At 38.9% G+C, this 15,000-nt stretch overlaps 1 protein-coding gene across 1 annotated transcript in view; it reads left to right on the top strand.

Annotated features, from left to right (window-relative positions):
* The window catches only part of pemt (phosphatidylethanolamine N-methyltransferase), a 174,520-nt gene that overhangs the window by 108,829 nt on the left and 50,691 nt on the right, over window positions 1–15,000 (top strand). Inside the window, exon 5 of the mRNA XM_030122565.1 lies at window positions 9,728–9,839. Within this exon, the coding sequence (XP_029978425.1) occupies window positions 9,728–9,839 (112 nt within the window). The remainder of the gene's footprint in view (window positions 1–9,727; window positions 9,840–15,000) is intronic.

A 15,000-nucleotide genomic window follows, 5' to 3' on the forward strand; every position in this document is an offset into this window, starting at 1 on the left:
CAAAACTTTCAATCGTCTTCTTCTCCAAAACTACAATTCCGATTGACTTCAAACTTGGTATACAGCTTCTGTATGATGATGTCAACAAAAGTTAGTGAAATTATTTGGATCCGGATCTGATTCTGGATTTGGTGCCACTTTGAAAAATGTCCCCATTATAAGAGACAGGAAGTGGATGGATGCAATAACTCAGTAAATCTAAATGATCTCCAGTGTAAATGTCTCCAGTCCAGCCCTGATGGGGAGATGACCCAAACATAATGTCCACATGCTGATCAGGATCTTCTTCTGGATCTGGAACTGACGCAAAATTTCACATGGGCTCTTATGGGGAAAACATTTCAATCGTCTTCTTCTCCCAAACTCCAGTTCTGATTGACTTCAGACTTGGTATACAGCTTCTGTATGATGATGTCAACACAAGGGATTGAAATTATTTTCATCCAGATCTGATTCTGGATTTGGTGCCACTTTGAAAAAATTTCCCATTCTAACAGATAGGAAGTGGATTGATCCAATAAATCAGTATCAATGATATCAAGTTGGAACTTGAATTTTTTACAGATCTGATTGGAATATGAGCAAAACATGGACTATTACTGTAGTAGAATAAATACACAGAACTGGGTGAGAATAAATGGATCTGGATACATTTCCCAAAGCTTTGAATTTGGACGCTAAGATACAGGACCATTGGTCCGATTTTTACTTTCCCTCCTTAAAAAATTTCAGTTTGTTTTTCAATTGAGTTGTAGAGGTTGTAGGTTACATTAATGGTGGAAAAAGTTTTGAAATGATTTATGTTGGTCTAATTTTTTTTACATCACAAAAATCTAGCATTTCAACAAGGGTCTGTAGATGTTTAATATCCACTGGAGTTCTTCATCTGTATGTAATATGTTTTAACATTGCCTTTGTGCAGGGGTCACAAACCCTGGTCCTCCAGATCTACTGTCCTGCATGTTTTAGATGTTTCCCTCTTATAGTCCAGCTGACAGTCATTATCAGGCTTCTGCAGAGCTGGCTGGCTGGCTGGCTGGCTGGCTGGCTGGATAGATGGATAGATGGATAGATAGATAGATAGATAGATAGATAGATAGATAGATAGATAGATAGATAGATAGATAGATAGATAGATAGATAGATAGATAGATAGATAGATAGATAGATAGATAGATAGATAGATAGATAGATTTTATTGTGAACTTAAGTTGGCTAAAGAAATTACCAGTTTAAACAGGACACTCCAAAATATGAAACTAAATCAGCCAAAAAAGAAAAACAAAGTCACACAATGTTTAACTCTGTCATTGTTTCTCTTTTCTTTGTCAGTTCTATAGAAGTTTTGCAACTTAACTAAAATCTCTGATCTAATTTCATTGTATTTTAAAAGTGTACCAACTTTTCTGGGAATGGGGCTTGTAAATTGTGTTTTGACTTGAACATTTCCACCTGGTTTGACTGTGTGTGTTTGCATGAGGTCATGTCAGGGCGGTTCTGTGGCTTCCATCAGTAACAGCCAGGTGATACTGGTGCAGACACAGTGTTGCATTCACAGGGCCATGTGGTGCCAAACTCCTGTTCCCTGGCAGAACACTTCATCTGGACCTGTGTGTGCTGTTGTTCAGTCACAATCATGTCAAAAACAAAGTCCTCCAAAAGTTGATATCGGTCCTGAAACCATGGCAACAGTTGGAAACAGTTTTGGAATGCAGTCTTACCAAAACAACCCTGATTAAAAAAAACGTTGAAGTCACTGAAGATGCTTTGTTTCTGTCACCATGTGCATGATGGGAAAGGCTGCAGCTCCAGCAAGTTTAACTGGAAACAAGGCTTCACACAGGACATTGAAATACAATGACAGGGAAAAAGAAACACATTTAAAACATTATAAAAGAAACATGTAAAAGGTGATTAAAAACAGCAAGTAAGAAAACAACACAGAAAACCCAAAAATATAAAAACACACACATATTAAAGGAAGAGTTGCAGTGCAGAGTTTGGAAAGAGAATATAAAATGTACAAAGTCCAAATCCTTTTAGTCAGTGGGAGCAGTGAACAGGTGAGTCTGGAACCAGAACCAGAACCCAGTGAACAGGTGAGTCTGGAACCAGAACCAGAACCCAGTGAACAGGTGAGTCTGGAACCTGGACTGAACAGAACTCAGATCTCAGACCTGAGATTTTCTGGTAGTTTGTTCCAGATCTACGGAGCATAGAAACTGAACGCTGATTCTCCAGGTTTAGTTCTGACTTTTGGAACCCAGAACAGACCTGCACCAGACCACCTGAGTGGACTGGATGGTTCAGACTGGACTAGAGGGTCTCTGATGGATTTTGGGCCTAAACCATTCAGTGCTTTATATGAAGCAAGAGAATTTTTTAGGCTGTATTCACACCTGAAAAGTCCTTTGGTCCGCTTATTTGATTTGGATCAAATGCGGACTTTATTTTTTTCATTTGGGTCAGATCGCATTCACATTGCACTTTTTGCTAGTGGATCAAAATGTGTGAACAGAAGCACGCATGTGACGAACTGCGCTGGCATTGGACAGAAAAGTCAGGGGCGGGGTGAACCAGAGACGGCCGGTGTTGATGAAAATAGACGTGGTACTCCTACATACAGTTATCATTTTCAGAATATAAATTGTATTTTTACTGACACAAATTTACGAAAATAATGTTAACACTCAAGAAAAGCTCAGTTGGAGCCAGTTTCATAATATGGACATCTGACCAAATGTCAGTGACACATTCAGTGTCCTCATTGGTCCTCGTCTGTCCACAGCTCATGTCTGCTGCTGTTCGCTCTGAACACCCGTAAACCTCGGCTACTTCCAGCGGCTACGGTGGCTCGTCAAGCACAAGAAGGTGCAAGATCCCTTGGTTTGGTTCGGTTCGAGGTCGGTTCTATTCACACCAGAAGTGAACCGGCCCAGAGTCCGTTTGGAAGCGGACCCAGACCACCTCTTCTAGGTGGTCTGGGTCTGCTTGTTTGGTTCAAATCAGAGTTTGCATGTTTGTATTCACACCTAAAAAAAAGTCTGGACTTTCTGGAGAAACGAACTCTGGTCCGTTTTAAACGGACCAAACGTGGTAGGTGTGAATACAGCTTAAGTCTATTCTCTGAGAGACAGGGAGCCAGTGTAGAGACCTGAGAACTGGACTGATGTGGTCCAGTGTAGAGACCTGAGAACTGGACTGAGAACTGGACTGATGTGGTCCAGCGTAGAGACCTGAGAACTGGACTGATGTGGTCCAGTGTAGAGACCTGAGAACTGGACTGATGTGGTCCAGCGTAGAGACCTGAGAACTGGACTGATGTGGTCCAGTGTAGAGACCTGAGAACTGGACTGATGTGGTCCAGTGTAGAGACCTGAGAACTGGACTGATGTGGTCCAGTGTAGAGACCTGAGAACTGGACTGATATGGTCCACTCTCTTGGTCTTAGTGAGGACTGGAGCAGCAGCATCCTGGATCAAGGAACAAGGAACAATTCTGGAACAAGGCAATGAAATGTCACTGAAGTTCAATACAGGAGACAAATGGTTCCAAAAGTGTCAGTGCAATAATACACTTCATATGTATGTGTCCTGGTGTAGCACGTCCTTTTTAAATGTGAATGCGTCTAAAACCAAAGAGATGATTGTAGATTTTAGGAAGAATCCTCCAGTCTTCTCTCCTGTCATCATTCATGCACAGGCTGTGGAGGTGGTTCAGCAGTGGGAATGTCTGGGAACGGTGCTGGACCACAGGCTAACTTCTGAATCTCAGGTGGATGCTGGATGTAAAAAGGCTCATCAGAGGATGTATTTTTACCGTAAACTTTGCAGTTTCAAAGTGGATAACACTTTTATGAAAATGTTTTATTCTTGTTTTATCGAGTCTGTGCTGACCTTTTCTTCTATCAGCTGCTATGGGCTGCTGACCCTTAAAAACAGGAACAGGCTGCAGGGCATCACTAAAGTGTGCAGCAGAAATGCGGTCACCACACTCATGATCTGACTGTGTTGGACCAGAGGCGGACTCTGCAGAAGGCTCAGTCAGTCCTGGATGATCCCAGTCATCCCCTGTATGATGTGTTCAGGTTGCTTCCATCAGGTCGCAGATACAGTATTCCTAAATGTAGGACCAATAGGATGAGGAATTCTTTAGTTCCGGCAGCCGTTGTTCTGCTGAATAATTCTTTGTAATGTTGGTGCTATTGTTTTTAATGGATTATTTATTGTATTTATTGTTGGTTTGTTGTCTGTGTGAAACTGCTGGCTGTAGAACAAATTGCCCCTCAGGGAGAATTAAGTTTACCTTGACTTCGACCTAGTTCACCTCCACCTGACCGTCCTGCAGACACACCAGGAGCAGGAACCACACACACACTGGGTCCACACTGAACTACAAACTAGTATGACCTCAGAAATGCATTAAGATTAGTTTATTCTTTTACTTTTCTAGGTAAAGGTGTCATTAAGGCCACAGCATATGCGACACCCTCCTGTAGACTTACCATCTTTTGTCTTATTTTACTCCAAACTCTCATATTTGTTCTTTCTTTCTTCTTTTTTCCTTCCATCCCTGTATAGTTAAGTTAAAATGTGTGTGTTTTGATGCCAGCTGAGCGCCTCCCTGACACTGCTTTATGACTCTAGTCCTGTTCAGACCTGGCATGAACATGCATTGACTTGGACGGTGCATTTATTTCCATCTGACATTAGAATGCATCTGTGTATCATGAGTAGGGAGAGTAGGGATGGAACAATTACCGGTATAATGATAAATGGCGGTAAAATTTCCAACAGTTAGTCTTACTGTGTAAATTCTAATAATCATGATAACCGTGTTTGATTGTGGCACTTTTAGGAGAAAACACCGATGGAAAGATCTGCTTTTATGTCAAATATTTGAGTAATGTTTTAATTGATTACAATTTTAATTGTATATACCGAATATTTGGAACCAATATTCACTTTTAAAGTCTTTGAAAAGGTTTGTTTAGTATCTGTGTTTTATTTATGCAATAAATTATATACATTTTTCAAATCAGATTTTATATATTTTTTTGTGTTTTCTGTCCTTTTATGTTGACATAATAGGTTAAAGTGAAGAAAAAAAAAAAAAAAGAAAATAGACAGATGATATAAATGAAGTTGTGCTGAAAAAACAGATCCCAAACATGGGTATAGTAAACATTTGTTTCTATAGTATATAAAGGCAAAATCAAAAGGACTGAAAAACAGACAAAATAGACTCAGACCACTAAGGGTTAATATTGGAATGTTTCTGACACAGAAAGTGTGTTGTGCCAATTATTTTATTTGTTTTTTTTTTGTTGTTGTTTTTTTCAAAATACAACTTGGTTAAATTCTTTCAGTGTGTATTAGTACTTTTTGAACATTTATAGCACAATTTCAACTAGAAGCACTCGGAGAGCGCAGACCTCCGCCAAGGCTGATCAGTGGCCCCCCCCCTGTGGGCCCCCCCACCCCCAATCACCACCAAAATTTAATCATTTCTTCCTTATCCCATTTCCAACAAACCCTGAAAATTTCATCCAAATCTGTCCATAACGTTTTGAGTTATGTTGCACACTAAGGGACAGACAAACAAACAAACAGACAAACAAACAAACAAACAAACCCTGGCAAAAACATAACCTCCTTGGCGGAGGTAATGATAACCATGATAATTTTGGTCACAATAACTGTGATATGAAATTTTCATATCGTTACATCACTATTCATAAGTTATCAAAACGTTCTATGTAAGTCACGTACATGTTCAAAATAAAAAAGCTTATGCCAGCGTTTTAGAAAAACGTTGATACGTTGGCATGCACTACCTAAATCGTGAAGGTGTGACAGGGCCTTAAAAGGCTTAATAACCTCTGGTCCAGTAATCCTTTCAAACTATGTTCATAATTAGTGTAAAATGCAGTTTGTTATCTTTTCATAGTCCTCAGATATGACCAGGGCCAGATTAACACTTCATTGTACCCTGGGCAACAATATTCAAGGGCCCCATCATCACAACCCCAGGATCCCTATAATCTGACAAAATACAGAATAAGTTCCAGGAATATATGTAAATATACCCCATACTTCAATATCTAACTATCATCAAATGCATTTTGATGTACAAATGTGTAAATGCTCGTAGAACTACAAGTGCACCACTATAGCCTCTTGTCAAGGCCACTCACTTGCATATGATGATATGAAAACAAAACACATTAGCATCAGTATAATCTAAAATTGATCCACCACATTAGAAAGAGAGGGAAGTGTCCTCCATTTTCACAAAAAATAAATAAGAAACCATTTCCAAAGTATCCAGTATATATTTAAGAACACTTTTTGCCAACACAAATGTATTGAATCGTCAGAAAAAGCCCACAGACAAAACACAAACATAATCTGATAGACTCAGATATGAATTTGAACTCTTTCCCCGCCAGAGCATTTTCCAGTGAGTTGGTAGCCAGCGCCAGCCTTTTTGGTCATTTTCACTCATCTTTGGAGGCTCACTGAAAATGTTGTCTTAGGAGTTTGTGAACACTGAATACATCAAAAGAAAGAACAGAACTTCCACTTTTAAACACAAAAAACGATTTTATTCTATCTTCATTCGTTCGTGAGATATGAATATTTGAATATTGGTCATTTTCAGGAAAAAATGAATTTAGAGCAAAAAACTGAGAAAATTGAATTTTTTCGAAGACATTGATTTTCAAGATAAAACTGATTTCCTATTTACTTTTTTGACTCTTTCTTCTTTACCAACAGTAACACTGTATTCAAAATCACAAAATAAAATAATTATAACAACAATAATAATAACAAACAGCTCTAAGATATCCCATCATTCCACAAAATGTTAGTGGAATCCACACCAAACTTTAGACCAAACACCTTCTAAAGCACCAGGTTCCTTCTAAACTTTACACTTTGACATACATCAGTTATAAGTAACAACATATTAGTTTAGTTTTTTGATATAAACACTTCAATATTCCTCATTTTCAAGAAAAAAAGAAACAAATTCACTAAATACTGTAGATTTCTGGCCTTTCCTTGGCTGCACCACATCCTCCTGTTGGACCACCTGCTGTGTTTGATCTGTAAATAATTATATGGACATGTAGCTATTTAACTTTGGATGAATATATGTATTTATTTATTTATTTATTTCATACAAAAGCTAAATCCAACAGTGTCTTACCTGTGTTCCCACTGACATTATGGAGCTGAACCTGTTCTGTGTCCTCAGTCTGAATCTGAACTCACTCTAACAGATGAACACTAGCTGTCCTTTATCTTCTCCCACGTCTGGTTGTCTGTCTTCTCCTTGAATGTCCTCTATAAATGTCTCTTTTCTCTTCCTCCTGTCTGTCATTTTCTCCGTGTCGCTCCGTGCCCCCCCCCCCCCATCCCATCTCTGTGTCGGACCTGAGCCGCTCCGTGTTTCCCGTGTTCCGTGTCCGTCTCCCTCACCTTCTATTTCTCCGTTCCTGTCTCTAAATGGTTCTTCTGTAGCTCCATCACATATTGCACTGTCAGACTCTGTCTCCATAATCATCTTTAAGGCTTTTGAAACTGTGTGCGGTTCCTGCACAGTCTGCACTTCCTCATTCAGTGACTGCCGCTGGATGCGTTGCCATGGGATACGGAGACTCCAGTGCAAAAGCGTTTAACCCAGTCCTTCATTTTTCCGAAAAAACTGCTTAATTGTTTGTTTTTGGACTAAGGAAAGTATTTCACATGATCCGCAACACCTCCAACTATAGCATGAAAGTGAAAACACGGATTGACGGAAAATCTCGTCATTGGCGAAGAAAGAGTTAAACAGAAATCCACTTGTCACCTCAGAATTCAACAAGAGAGTTAAAGTAAGTGCAATGTAAACATCGTTTTGATTCGCGTACGTATGTTGCATAGTTCTTGACGTCTCACATCCCGCTCAGTGCACGCACGTTGATTTGCGTCACAGCTGATTTGCTTTTTGGACTGACCAATGAGGAGAGGGTCTCAGCTCACGGTCACAGACAGCAGGAGCAGGGTTTCTGTGCAGTGCAATAGCTCCGGACAGCGGACAGTTTCATTTATAAGCAAAAGATAACCAGATATTTTCGTTATGCCCGAGCTACCCAGGGCCCTTCAGACATCGCGGGCCCCTGGGCAATTGCCCAGTTGCCCATATGGTTAATCCGGGCTTGGATATGACCCATTTGGACGTTCAGAGGCTCTGTAGTGAGCATGGAAATATTGTCATCTTCTACAACACCAGTAAAACACCAGTAAAACCCATGGAGTTGGATCAGTGACAGTGGATGGACACACTGGGTTCATGTTCAGTTCATGATATCTTTGCTGAAAAAGTCACTTTTTCCTTCAGTTTGGTCTGTTTTTGATATAATAACCCTGAACTTTAATCTGAGCTTGTATGAACATCTACATCAGGGCTGTCAAACTCATTTTAGTTCAGTTCCATATTCAGCTAAATTTGATCTGCAGTGGACCAGACCAGAAAAATAAAAACAGAATAACCTATAAATAATAACAACTCCAAATTTTTGTCTCTGTTTTAGTGTAAAAAACCCCATTAAATTATGAAAATACTTACTTTTATAAACTATCCAAAATAAAAATAAAAAAAAAAATGCTGAAAAAACTGAAATTTAGATTAAAAAATGTAAGAAAATTTTGTGCAATTTTAACAGTCTTCTTCCTCCACTTCTTATTAGTCCATGTGCATTCTGGATCAGATCTACAAAGGCACTAAACACTGAAGAACAGGAAGAAAAAATGTTCAAATTGTGCTTAATTTTCTTTAGACATTTCAGGTTGTTCATATTTGTTCAGGTTATTCACATTTTAGTGTTACAGGAGAGTTTGTTAAATGTAAATAGTTTCATAATTTAATGTTATTTTTTGCAGTAAAACAAAGAAAAAAAAATTTAAGTTGTTAATTCTAGATTTTTTTTTTTGGGCTTAATTCAAGATTTTTTTTTTTTTTTTACCTTAATCGAAGATTTTTTTGGCTTAATTCAAGATTTTTTTTTACTTAATTGAAGATTTTTTTTTTTTTTTTTGCCTAATTTAAGATTTTTTTACTTAATTGAAGATTTGTAAATTTTTTTTTGGCTTAATTCAAGATTTTTTGCTAAATTTGAGAATTTTTTGGTTTAATTGAAGATTTTTTTACTTAATTGAAGATTTTTTTGTTTTTTGTTTTTTTTTTTGCCTAATTTAAGATTTTTTTTTTACTTAATTGAAGGTTGTTTTTTTTTTTTGGCTTAATTCAAGATTTTTTCCTGAATTCAAGCTATTTTTTTTTTTTTTTTTGCTTAATTCAATCCAATATTCTGGAATTTTTGCACTTGGCAAAAACATCCCAGGGGCCGAACTGGACCCTTTGGCGGGCCGCATTTGGCCCCCGGGACACATGTTTGACACCCCTGATCTACATGATCAGTAAATAAAATATAGGAAAATACATGATTTTCCCTGAAAAAAACACAAAATACAGAAGATAATATGATAAATGGAGATAAATCAATTAAAAAATGTTGAATCTAGAGAAAAATTCCTTTGGGAACGGACACAAAAGTAGCACTGGGTCTTTATGGGGTAAGCTGAGAACTATAGGAAACAAATGGAGCCAAACCTGTCTGTACGTTAATACGCTTTGTATGTATGTGTGTGTGTGTGTGTGTGTGTGGTGTTTTTTTCAGGTGATTACTTCGGTATTCTGATGGATGAGAAGGTGACAGGCTTTCCTTTCAACATCATAGAAAACCCGATGTACTGGGGCAGCACCGCGAACTACCTGGGCCTGGCGCTCATGTAAGTGTTCGACTGACGTTGGACTAGTTTTTCTGTGTCTTGTTCGATGGTTTACTGCACAGGTGTCCAACATGCGGCCCGGGGCCCAAAACAGGCCCGCCAAAAGTTCCAATCCGGCCCGCGGGATGAATTTACACAGTGCAGAAGATATTAACAGTCAAGGGCGTTGAACTGGAAAATAACAGCATAATAACCTAGAAATAATGACTCCAAATGTTCTTCTTGGTTAAATGTGAAAAAAAAATCAAATGACATCATGCCTATAAATAATGACAACGCCAGTTTCTTCTCTTTGATTTATTACAACGAACACTAAATTCTGATCTCCTTTAATAATAAAATGTCAATAACCTGAACAAATATGAACAACCTGGAATGTCTAAAGAAAAATAAGTGTAATTTGAACAATATTGTGCCTGTTCAGTGTCTTGGTAGATCTGATCTGTAACGCACATGTAGAAATCAGAAGTTGAGGCAGAACACTGATCACATTTTTCTTATTATTTCTTCTTATTTTTCTTCAGAAATGTCTTTTTTTTCAGGTTATTCACGTCTTTTTTTTGTTTGGATTGTTTGTAAAATGTAAATGATTTCATAATTTAATGTTATTTTTTGCATATAAAAAATCTGTAGTTGTCATTATTTATAGGTTATTATTAGGGATGTACCAATTCTGATACAAATATCGGCATCAGCTCCGATACTCAGTGTGTGTACATGTATAAGTACTCGTAAAAGTAATCCGATACAAATGCAGCGATACCACTTCAGTCCGTGTGCCATTCCCAGTTCAGAGCAGCAGGTACGAGGAGGAGGAATAATGTGTGTGAGTGTGAAGAGTGTGGAGATTGAGGTCAAGGAATGAAACGACACTTGTGTCTCATTTGTCTTTTCTCTTCCTGCTGAAGCTAAACTTTTAAACCTTACCAGAGAAAACGCTGCAACATTAGTATCACAGTAGTGTTCCCTCTGTCGTCTACAGGTTTGTTATTACTGACTTTCTTCTTCTTCTTCTTCATTAAACTTTCCTCTTCTTCGTGGTATTTGTCCAGTATGGTTAATTCAGAGCGGCGCCCCCTGGTGGATTAACTGACAAACGCTCATTCCAACACATTAAATGTCAGTAGCAGCACTTTGTTCCAGTCAGACTAATGACAACGACAATAAAGCACATTTACAAAAGGAACTAACAACTGGAATGGGATTATTAAGTACTAGTATCAGTACTCGGTATCGGCAAGTACTCACATGTAAGTACTCGTACTCAGTCTGGAAAAAAGTGGTATGGGTGCATCCCTAATTATTCTGCTGTTATGTCACTGGTCCGGCCCACTGGGGGTCAGACTGGGCTGAATGTGGCCCCTGAAAGAAAAAGAGTCTGACGCCCCTGGTTTGCAGTTACCTGAGGAGTCGGTACCACGTAAGTAAATATATTTCATGACCCACTGCTCTGCTTCCAGACTGCATCAAATGTCATTTTAAATTCGGTGAGTGCTTGTGGAAGTGGCATTCATGGACTTGAAAATGACTTCCCTGTTAAAAAGGTGCAGAGCTAAAAAACTTTGCACATCTGCCTCTGTGTCTCCATGGCGACCATAGACACGATGCATGTGTTGTTGCTAAGCAGGCCCTGAAGAGCTGATGAGTGTATTACCCCCCATCACACTGAGCTGCATGCACTGTTTGTTTATTTGTTTCTCTCTCACACTGTTTTTCAGTCTTTTAAGATCCAGATCCAGCATTTTTCTCAACATTAGTTTCCGTTCTTTTTGTCCTTATTTGTGGACATCTTTAAGACAAAGTAATCTGTCTAAACTACCTCCTGCCTCAACGGGTTTATTTGTGTCAGTTTGACATCAGTGGTGTTTTCTGTCAGACTGCAGTGGAAGCTCAGCTTCCCCTAAAATTACGAAAATTAAATGTTCAAATCTGTTCAGCTGTTTTCATTTCATTGACTCCAAATGTGTTGGAACACGTTCATCTCTCAGACCAGTTGGTTCAGAATCAGTCTGATCCCAGATCAGTGGACTGGATGTTGTTCACTTCTCCTCCATTCCCGTGTCTGTGTTTTCTCCTCCATCTCTGCTCAGTGCATTTGTCGTAGACGCTCAGCGTCCATGCACTTCAATGGGACTGAGTGGAACTGCTGGAAACTGACTCTGAACTGGACGCTAATTGGATAAATGACACCATATTGCCCCGCCCCCGGACGCCGGGCATCTTTGGGGGTGAATGGAGCTGTGGGCGGAGCTCAGCCAGCTGGACGCCAGGTTTACACGTGCTGATTGGAGGATCAGTCCAAAGGCTGAATCCTGTTTGATTGACAGCTGTTTTCAGATCTGCTCCTTCACTGACACAGTTCAGTTTAATACCGTCACACATTCTGCTGGGAAATCACAGAAACCAAATGAACTGTTCATTTCTTGCACTGTAAATAAAACACACTCATTGGACTTCCTTGTTTCAATTTAAGATAATTTCAACGTTTTCTTGTTTACTTGGTACGATAAGGTCACTGAGCATTTTCTTAAAAAGAAACAGAGGGATGAATTTATGTTTAAAGAACTTGACAATTTTTTTGATGTAAGCCGACAATGAGCTTCCCCTGTCTGAAAGAGGAGCAGCTGCCACTGTTTGACATAATGTGTTGTATCAGAGTAACTCAAACAACACAGTGTGCCAATGGTTTCTGTTTGCTGTGTACTGGTAGGTTTGATTTAACCCTTTAACCCCTGAGACATTGGCTGTTTTTCAATACACGTTCTTGTCTGTTCTTCTGTTCTCGTGACCTCAAGAAGTCGGTCCAAGTTCTGTTCCATTTCAAAGTGTACACAAACCAAGAACCCATGGAATACCCGCATGTTGTTCTTGTCTGCTAGCTTAAACCAAAGATGCACTGGTTGGTAACTCGTCTAGACTTGACAGTTAATATCCCAAGATGCACTTAGTGCTACTCTGGAATGCAATAGCAGCTTCAGTGATACACAGACGGACAGACTTTACTGATCCCAAACTGGGAAATTGTGGTTTTTTTTCTCATTATATAATGATGTTATTCTCAAAATATTACGACTTTATTCTCGAAGTGACAAACGTTTTTATTTTCTTATGTGACCTTAGAGAGACAGAACCTGACAACCTCACAAATTCAACTGGGGATTGATTCAGATACAACATGACGCTGACATACAAGGACACTGAAACTGTTTTTGAATGTTAGTCCTTGTTCCTCTCACTTACTGGAGTGTATAATGTTGGCTCTATTCACCAGGTGTCAATGTTTTGAAAAGATACTGTTGTCTGGAATTGGCCAAAAAAAAAAAAAAAAAAAAAAAAAAACAGCTTACAGACTTTGACTTAAAAATGCATGACTGTCTGGTTTAGGGTCAAACTGATCCTGGAGCTGTGCTGACTTCCTATTAATACTTATAACGTCATAAGTCAATCATTTCCTTTCTAGAATAATTAAACATAATTATTGAAAGTATTTTGCTAATGCCACATTTTATCATACTTTTTATGAACTTGATCAGTTACAGATCAAAATGTCCTCTGTTGAAGGGCACGTATATGTTTTTATCAGCTGGACAGGTACATTAGATTCCAATTAAAACCTGCCGTGTACACGTACATATCCTGCTGAAGTAAACCCTGATCCCTACATTCCAACATTTGGTTTATATTCTCTACTAAGACACTCAGTTGTCGAAGTTGCATTCTTATAAATGATAACCTATATCATCGATATCATTTACTAGAAGGTCTCAGAGTGCATGTGTGTGTGTGTGTGTGTGTGTGTGTGTGTGTGTGTGTGTTAGGGATGTAACAATTACCGGTATCACGATAAACCGCGGTAAAATCACAGACGGTTAGTATTATCGTTGAAATTCTAAATATCATGATGACCGTGTTTGATTACGTCGAAGTAAAAATACACTTTTATGTCACATATTTATAGTATAGTATTTAGAGTATAGTTTGAATTTATTACAATTTTAATTTTCTATACCTAATATTTGGAACCAATATTCACTTTTAAAGTCTTGGAAAAGGTTCGTTAAACATCTGTGTGTTATTTATGCAATAAATTATATACATTTTTCAAATCAGATTTTATATATATATTTTTTTGTGTTTTCTGGCCTTTTGTGTTTTTATAGTAGGTTAAAGTGAAAAAATAATAGACAGATGATATAGATGAAGTTGTGCTGAAAAAACAGATCCCACACATGGGTATAGTAAACATTTGTTTATATAGTATATAAAGGCCAAATCAAAAGGACTGAAAAACAGACAGAATAGACTCAGACCACTAAGGGTTAATATTTGAATGTTTCTGACACAGAAGGTACATTGTGCCTATTTATTTATTTATTTATTCAAAATACAACTTGGTTAAATTCAGTGGTGAATTCTCTCAGACTGCAGTGGAAGCTCAGCTTCCCCTAAAATTACAAAAATTAAATGGTTAAATATGTTCGGTTGTGTTGACATTTCATTGACTCCAAATGTGTTAGAACACGTTCATCTCACAGACGAGTTCGTTCAGAATCACTTTGATCCCAGATCAGTGGACTGGCTGTTGTTCACTTCTCCTCCATCCCTGTGTCTGTGTTTTCTCCTCCATCTCTGCTCAGTGCATTTGTCCGTAGACTGTGTCCGTCTCTGGGCTTCAATGGGACTGAGTGGAACTGGTTTATTCATTGTCTCAGAACTGGACAGTAATTGGATAAATGCCACCATGTTGTCCCGCCCCCGGACGCCGGGCGTCTCTGGGGGTGAATGGAGCTGTGGGTGGAGCTCGGCCGGGCCGGACGCCAGAATCCCACGTGCTGATTGGAGGATCAGTTGAAAGGCTGAATCCCGTTTGATTGACAGCTGTTTTCAGATCTGCTCCTTCACTGACACAGTTCAGTTTAATACCGTCACACATTCTGCTGGGAAATCACAGAAACCACTGCCAAACTAGAAGCACTCGGAGAGCGCAGACCTCTGCCAAGGCTGATCAGTGCCCCCCCCCCACCCCCCACCCCCCCCGTGGGCCCCCCCACCCCCGATCACCACCAAAATTTAATCATTTCTTCCTTATCCCATTTCCAACAAACCCTGAAAATTTCATCCAAATCTGTCCATAACTTTTTGAGTTATGTTGCACACTAAC

Source organism: Sphaeramia orbicularis, chromosome 19 (assembly GCF_902148855.1).
Source record: "Sphaeramia orbicularis chromosome 19, fSphaOr1.1, whole genome shotgun sequence".
NCBI classification, from domain to species: Eukaryota; Metazoa; Chordata; class Actinopteri; order Kurtiformes; family Apogonidae; genus Sphaeramia; species Sphaeramia orbicularis.